The 8,416-nt window shown below is 30.8% G+C and overlaps 1 protein-coding gene across 1 annotated transcript in view; it reads left to right on the forward strand.

Annotated features, from left to right (window-relative positions):
- Col4a1 (Collagen type IV alpha 1) overlaps positions 1 to 4,512 on the forward strand; it is a 52,967-nt gene extending 48,455 nt beyond the window's left edge. Inside the window, exon 27 of the mRNA XM_012288140.2 lies at positions 3,545 to 4,512. Coding sequence (XP_012143530.1) covers positions 3,545 to 3,802 — 258 coding nt within the window. The 3' untranslated portion in view covers positions 3,803 to 4,512. The remainder of the gene's footprint in view (positions 1 to 3,544) is intronic.
- The last annotated feature ends 3,904 nt before the right edge of the window (positions 4,513 to 8,416 follow it).

The following is an 8,416-nucleotide window of genomic DNA, read 5'->3' on the forward strand; positions in this document are numbered from 1 at the left end:
ATTGTATTATTACTGTATATGAATGTAGCTATGAAGTGATGAATTTAACTGAAAGTCTGATAAACAGATACAGTCAGTGTAAAAAGTATTCGTACAGTAATTAATTTCAACAAAAATGTTGTGAAACGTCATTTATTAACAAAATTTGAACAAATAAAAAATACATACATATTCTTAGATGTCTATGTATTCTATGTAAGAATGTGTATGTATTTTTTATTTGTTCAAATTTTGTTAATAAATGACGTTTCACAACATTTTTGTTGAAATTAATTACTGTACGAATACTTTTTACACTGACTGTATATGCATCGGTAATAGTATGAATAGATACTGATTAATAATATATTACAATAATATTATTGATTACATTTATTGATTTCTAACATCTATTAATTCTTGAAGTAACAAAAGAATTTATAAAAAGAATTTGCACAAAGTTTTTTATTAATAATAGGATCAAATTAAATATCGGGAAAATATAGTTACATATGAACAAATTTTATTAGATCATACCTTACACTTTCTATGTTGAGTTACGTAGGACATGCTTCTTCAGCATAATTACATTCTTATTCTTATTAAACATTTTCGACTTTTTATTGAATTCTTTCAGATATTGGTTCTTAAAATACCGATATCTTATAATTTGAAGGGTTTGTGATCGGCGAAATGAAATATAAATGATGTGCAGTTCTCTTCATAAAGATTGTCTCCGTTGTTTATTACAGTTGTATTATAACATGCTTGCGAATTAAGAAGTTTCTACATTCTTAAATTACAAAATCTGAAATTTTGCAATCTGGGATTTTGAAATCTTGAAAACTTGAAAACTTGCAAACTTGCAAACTTGAAATCTTGAATACTTGAAAACTTGAAATCTTGAAATCTTGAATACTTGAGAACTTGAAAATGAAGAAACTTCAAAATTTGAAAATTTGAAAGATCTGAATTTGAAGATGTGAAACATTCTGTTCATTACAATTAAAAAATATATGATTTTTTCATTAAGTGCGTATGGAGGTTTCGAATTATCTAAATTTCTGAAAATTTGTAAATTTAAATATGAAAATTTTAAGGTTCTACACTTTTGAGCTCATAGCTGTATAAATTTGTAAATTTATAAAATCTGAACATTTTTGAATTTCTATATTCTTCACTGTTAAAATTTGGAGGTTTATAAATATTGAAATTTCTAAACTGTTCCACTTTTAAAACCTACAATTTTGTAGACTTCTACATTTACAGAATTGAACAATTTCTATATTTTTTAATTGTCTAATTCAAAAATTTCCAAATTTGTAAAAGAAATTTGAAAACTGCAATGTCTGCAAGTGTGAAAAGATGAAAGTTTGCAAATTATAAAATGTTAGTTCAAGTATTTGTAATATAAAAAATTCAGAAACTCAATTGTTTGTTTGAAAATTTTAAAATGCAGCTTTTGATAAGTGCCTAATGTTAATGGCGACTGTGCTCACCATTTATTATTTAAAATGGATATATTACAAAAAATCTAAAAACGAGGCAACACAAATTTCTTTGAACAATAATTTCAGTAACTTAATGAAACTTCGATAAGTTAATTTCACTCGAAATTAAAAGGTCTTTTGTAACGTTCAAAAATATTTTCATCGACGTTCCCTGCATTTCAATGTTTTGCATCCTTTATTTTAAATCCTACAACCAACGTTGCGCTTTAGAGCGACACGTTTTTCCAGAGACGCGCAACACGCTTCAACAAATCTCGTGTTCAACGCTCTTTCCACGTATCCTCAACTCTGCCATTTGAAACTCTCTGACGAAAATCCATTCTACTTTCGAAGCTCCTCCGCTTTTCAATTCAAACTTTTATCGCGCAGATTCTAGATCGATAAAGCACCGACTTTCTAAAAAGGACGATCGCTTAATCCTTCTTGTTAAGAAACAAAGCAAACTTTCATTATTGATTTTCTTTAATTTTCTACTTTAAACAACTTTAACAACCCGTTATCGTTCGAATTTACGTTATTTTGCCAGGAGACAATGCACTTTCCGCTTTGTTCCGTTCCGATTTGCATTTTATTTAATTCGAGTTTTTGTTCGAGTTTCTTGTTAAAGAAATTTCACTGTGCGTATGTGACCCATGAGAGTTAATTTAATGACGTAGCGTCACGAATATTGTATTTCGCGGCACGAACCAGTTGTTGAAATGGGATGCAACGAAACTTATTTGTAATGTTGCTCGTTATGTGAATTCCCAGAACATAATCAACGATATCATAGCTGTTGAAACCACTTGTGAGATATTATAGACAGGTACTTCAACGCTCCGAGTTTCACGCTGAAGCCATTAAAAGTCTCGTGAAATAGTATTTTTAACCCTTAGCGGCTACACTTCATCAGAATAACATACCTGGTAATCTGGAACGTTTAAGACCCTTGCCGCTAAAAATATTTCTTACAACGAAACTTATTCATTATTACAACTTAAAAAAATCTTCTAAATAATCTTTGAAAGTTATGTCAAGACATTTCACAGTTGATTTCAGTAAATTTAAACACTGAAATGTTTAAATGGTCATTTAAATGAATGGGCCAATGATCATAGCAGTCGAGGCCCTTATAAAATCAATCAGTCAATCAAACATTGAATATGAACAAAATTCAGAAATGCGAAAGAATTGAAAAATGACAGCTTTTACAAAAAAATTCCAAACTTCCACGATTTTAATATAAATAATAAAAATTTAAGTTGAGCATTCTGGAGATATAAATTTAAAGAAAAAATGGTAAAAATATTGGAGTTTCAAAAAAGATATTTATTCAGCTTTTCAGAATATAAATTGGCTAAAATTGAAGGTAAATTGGCTGGGTTCGTTTCATATCCAGTGTGACTGTTAGGGGATAGTAAACATGACAGGGATGATAATGAAAATCATATTCAAAGTAAAAGTAAGACGACAAGAAAAATATATATAAATATAGAAATGTTAGGAATTATATTTATTTTCTTGAAGAACGAAAATATCGAAAATTTGTATACTGCTTTCAATTCTTTTCAAATATTTATTGTTGAGGAGGGAAGCTTTGATAAATAAAATCATGAACAGCTTATGCAGTAAATATAATTAATTTATAATATAAAGGCTATTAAGATAGGATATTAACATCTTTATGAAAAGATATTTAAAATAGAATAGGGTTAAGATGTTATTAAGTTATGTTCGTGAAGTGCAAAAGTAGTTTATGGAAAATTTATTCAGGATCAGCGAAAATTTATGTCGATGCTGGAAATTGAGGTGTTAAGAATTATAAATTTGGGAGGCTTATATAATATATGTATATTAATATATCGTCCAAATCTCTAAGTATGAAATTCCACATACATGGAATGTTCATATACGAAATATTTCGCATATTCCATATAACTCACGTCGGTCTGTACCTGTGGAATCAGAGTGAGCATTAAAGGATTAGATGTACTTATCGAAATCTTACGTGAAAACCTAAAATCTCGATTTTCACCGCTGTATCACATCGTTGAAACATGTTGTGATTATTTCAGCACACGGGTGCCGGTTCCCAAGGTGGAGGACAATCCCTGTCTAGTCCTGGATCGTGCCTGGAGGACTTCCGTGCGACGCCGTTCATCGAGTGCAACGGCGCCAAAGGACACTGCCATTATTACGCGAACGAGTTCAGCTTTTGGATGGCCAGCATCGAAGATAGGCAACAATTCCAAAGGCCCGAAAAACAGACCTTGAAGGCAGGCAACCTCAGGTCTCGAATAAGTCGCTGCCAAGTGTGTATAAAGAACACGTAAAAGAAAGCCACGAACTTACGAGTTTCTTCTTGCTCTCTTTTTTTCTTCTTCATTCTTTCCCTCGCCTCCTTTCTCAAAGAACGAACACTAATACTGCCGTTACGAATTACATGTATTTACACGAACGAAAGGGAGAAAGAATTGTTCAGCGACGAAATAAAGAGAACTGTATTCTCTTTCATTCCCTTTCAAATTTTCACCCGTCGTAAATATCTTGTTGTTCGTTGTTCTAATCCCAGTCTCGTTCTCCTTGGACTTTTTCTCCTAACTTTTACTTTTTCTTCGCTCTTTTGTCCCCTCGTGCTTCCGTTCCTTTCATCTTTCGTCGATGTCCTGGTTTTCTTCTCGTTTGACTTGTCCCTATTCGAATTTCCCGCCATTGCTTTCCCTCTGTGTACATCGTAAGTTTCTATTTTTTTTTCTTTTCTATAACTATTCAAAACATGTGCCTAGTGTACTACATTTCTAGCATGTAAAGTAATATATATATATAAATATGAATGTTATATGTATATTTATATCTCGTAAATTTCGTATAAAGAGTAAGTTTATCTCGTACTACCATCGACACTGCCCATATCCAATATGGCACACTTTACGTATTGTATATTAATATAAACGATCTTAGCCTGGTAAACGTGTGAAGCCAAATATTTAAGTAAATAGGTATTTTGCTACTGTAGCTAATGAAAATTCTATTTTCAAAAGTCGCCGGTTTCATGTCTTTTTCTTTGACTTCCAACCTGCTACCTTTCCTATCATTCTCCCTTATTTGTCATAGATTTTAGTAAAATGCATTATTCGACAATGGCTAGAGAAATTAATACGAAACATCAAAAAATACTAAGCTGAGTTGTAAGGATGCCTTCGCACAAAATATTACAAATATTATTCTTATCGTCCGATTTCTCTCTTTGTTCTTTAAAAAGTTGTCAACAAAATGCGTCGACCTCGTGCTTTTCCTAAGGTTTTATGGGGAACGCATCCCCACTTTGCACTTTTCGGAAAAGCACAATCTCACTATTACGGGCCTGGAAAATTATCAACTGACAAGAAGGTGAATGCGACCGAGTTTCGTTCAAACCTGGTTCCGAAACACTTTGAGGGACTCCTTAATTTATGACAGCCCTAAACCAATTCTGATCATTATCGCTCTTACAGATTCATTTGGGGTCATTGCATCAATGATTTGATGATGTTGATAGTTGATACCTTTATCTACCTTCCATTTTACTTTTATCTTACTATTTGCTTTTAAATCTTATATCTTTGTTTTCTAATAAACATTATGTTTTATTTTTTAATTATTTATTTATGAACCTGTTAATTTGGTAACATACTTGTGCAGTTTGAAGAATTTTCTTCAAATGAAACTATTTTTTATATTGATGAGTACAATTTATTAAAATTGGTTGATAAGTCAAATTATATATCTACAAAATTATTTACTAAAAAGAAATTGATAGTAGTCGCAAGGAGAAATGAATGTTACAATGTCAACTACTGGTATTTATTCTAATTTAAAAATGTGGGTAGACAAACGAAGTGTCTTTATTACAATTTGAATTATTAGAAGTTTTTTAAAAGCTTAACGTATAAATTAAACTTTTAAAGTAATTTGCAACTGAAATAGTCCGCTTGCATATTAAATCTATGCTTCGACAAATATGAGAAAATAGGAATTTTTTACACTGCCGAAATAGAAGTCACTGTACGAAGTGTTTTTTCTACAAATATCTCTACTCTTTGCTGCAAAACAAAACTAGCATATTCAAGAAGTAAAAATAAAACAGAAATGATATCAATATAGGTCAAAAATGTTTTGATAAAAAGTTATTTAAAAGATATGGCAGAATCGAGTTTTATGGTAAAATTTCAGCAATAGATCGAAATCACCGAATATTACACCAATGAATTCTGATTCGCGAAGAATTTTGAAAGAAAAATTTGTCAGGCAAAAATGAATGCCTATTAATTATTAATACATCGCATCATTTTATGGAAAGACCAAGATTATACTAACCAGGTATGCTATGATAACTAAATCATGCGTTTATACATCTCTATTGCTTAACATAGTGATTATTTTATTAACACACAATTTTCGCCTGGTTCTTTAAGTACAGTGTAAGTATTACTTCCTTCTGAATATTATACGCTCGCCGTTATGACGTTCCTTGACGATTAATTTTGCAAATTAACTTAAATTGATCCGTCAATACTGAAATCGCATTATCTGAAATCACATTGTATTTATTGTTCATTATGTATATTAATTTCGTGTATCATAACATTCCATAATTGGGTCGTTCATCTTGAAAGTGGGACAAGTCCATTTTCTGTTATTGCAAGACACTGACGGGTTTGTATTTCAATAAATTTAATAATAAGCAGTGAGGGATAAATTGTTTGTATTTTGTGGTGTTAGATAATGTATGTTTATTAAGGTGAAGTAAAGGAAGTTCGTAAACGGGACAAGTGCATATGTAGGCTATTTTTATTACAATATGAGCGAAATTTCGCCATTTAGTATGTTTGTTTCCTTGTTTAGTTTCACTATATCCCCATTTATATTTCTTACTTGCATAATGCAGTAAAAAGCATTTTATAGCAGATTTGTTAATAATTCTGCTCTTGCCCTATTGCACATGAAATAAAGTTTCAAAGTATTTAACTTCAAGTTCGCTCTTACCCCATTTTCGGGGAAAGTTCAGAGTAATTGATATTTTAAACAATTTCCTGTCAAAATCAAAATGTACAAGGAAAATTAAGGTCCTAGTTAATATTAATTAAATAGTAGTAATTGTGTAAAGCGTTTGATATCGACAGCGTTAAGTATTTACATAGCAGACTGAAAATACTTACGTTTAATTATCAACTTTACAATAACCAGTCTGCACTTACCCCATTTCACCTTACCTAGTAGTGTCGAAGCTGTTAAATAAAAAAATAAAGATTTTATTGTTCATTTCCCTCAGTTTTCAATTAATGAATTATTCTAATAGTTAATTAAACGGTTAATATTTCAGTTGTTCAGTTATTATTTTTCACAATTTCTTTCAATCAATTTAGTTTGAATTATATTCAGATCCTGATTCCACGATTCTGCTCTTATTACCAACTTTTATGGATTTTATTTCTATAAACATAATAGAAATAAAATTCCTTGAAAATTAGGTATTTATTGGAGTGGCCTTATTACCCAGAAAACTACTCGTATTTTCTTATTATTACCTACCTGTATTCCGAGATGCATCGCAGTTATGTTTTTCGTTAAAATCATTCCATACCATATTTTTTTCATAATATAAACCGTTCGTAATTAATTTGCAAATAACAGTGAAATTATTAAGTGATTTGTAGTTACTCGACTATAAAATAACAAATAAACTAGAAGGTTGGTACCTTTCTAGATTTACTATCATTGCATAAAAAGAATGGAAAGAATATTATAGTCAAATAAATTTAAAAATATTGTCGAATGCACTTTGTGGTTTGACGCCGCTTATTTCGACTGATTAACATGGTAATAACTTTTTCGCGTGTTTGATATAATACTTCTTTATCGAGTCCTTTACATACTGAAATAGTCTAAAATAAAATGAAAATAAAATACAATATAAAACTAGGTTTACACCTTCTTAAAAGCTGTATATGTACATAATATTTACATGAGACGGATATGGGATGTGTAGTAAGTATATTCAAAATATGTCATAAGAATGATACATAATACATATATGTACATAATAGTATATAATATCTAATAATACATATATTATTTAGATATTACAATTACAGTTTAAATTACAATAAACTGTAGCTAGCTTTTTACATTGGCCACAGCTGCTAGATAAAAATCAACTAACATCGATTTACTTCACTCAAGACTGTATTAACGAGTTAAGTGTGTTTGACGACTATATCCGTCATGGAGATGTGGCAGAATTTTGTGTCCTGACGACTATATCCATCATGCGTAAAATTTTGTTACAATTTGATATATAAATTGTAATTTTGGCAAAAACTAAATTATATTCGTAAATTGTAATATGTTTAAAATGTTTAGAGGTTAACACGAAATGAAATAAACAAATAAAAAGCGTAAATGATTTGAGATTCATAAATTCTTGAGTGTTAACTTGTCATCGCTTGATTATGGCAACATACACAGGTGCGCGCTTTGCAAAAAGATCGCCACAGTTAACTGGTTAAATACTCAATGCAATCTGAGTTGCTCAAGCTTAATTGGCACGTATGTGCCGACAAAAAACTATCAAAGTTCGAAGGACCGCCTTCTTTCAAGTGAACAAACGAATACTACATATATTGTTATTACTATACAAGGTACATACTAGGTCAACTCTATCCGTGCGAACAGCTTGAATGTTGGATAAATTCTGTCTTCTTATAGCACTCAAAAAAATGGTTGTTTTCCTCTCTTCCATGGCTAATTGATAAGGGCGGGATGAAGGCCAGAGTTAACCGTTATTTGGGCAGAAAATTTGCCATCCTTCGGGAATTTCGAAGACCCCTGGTTGCTAAGTACAATAATGACTACATGTGTTCTTTATTTAGAGACCGAATGGTCATGGCTATAATTCCGATTGGCAA

Source organism: Megachile rotundata, chromosome 1 (genome assembly GCF_050947335.1).
Source record: "Megachile rotundata isolate GNS110a chromosome 1, iyMegRotu1, whole genome shotgun sequence".
Lineage (NCBI taxonomy): Eukaryota > Metazoa > Arthropoda > Insecta > Hymenoptera > Megachilidae > Megachile > Megachile rotundata.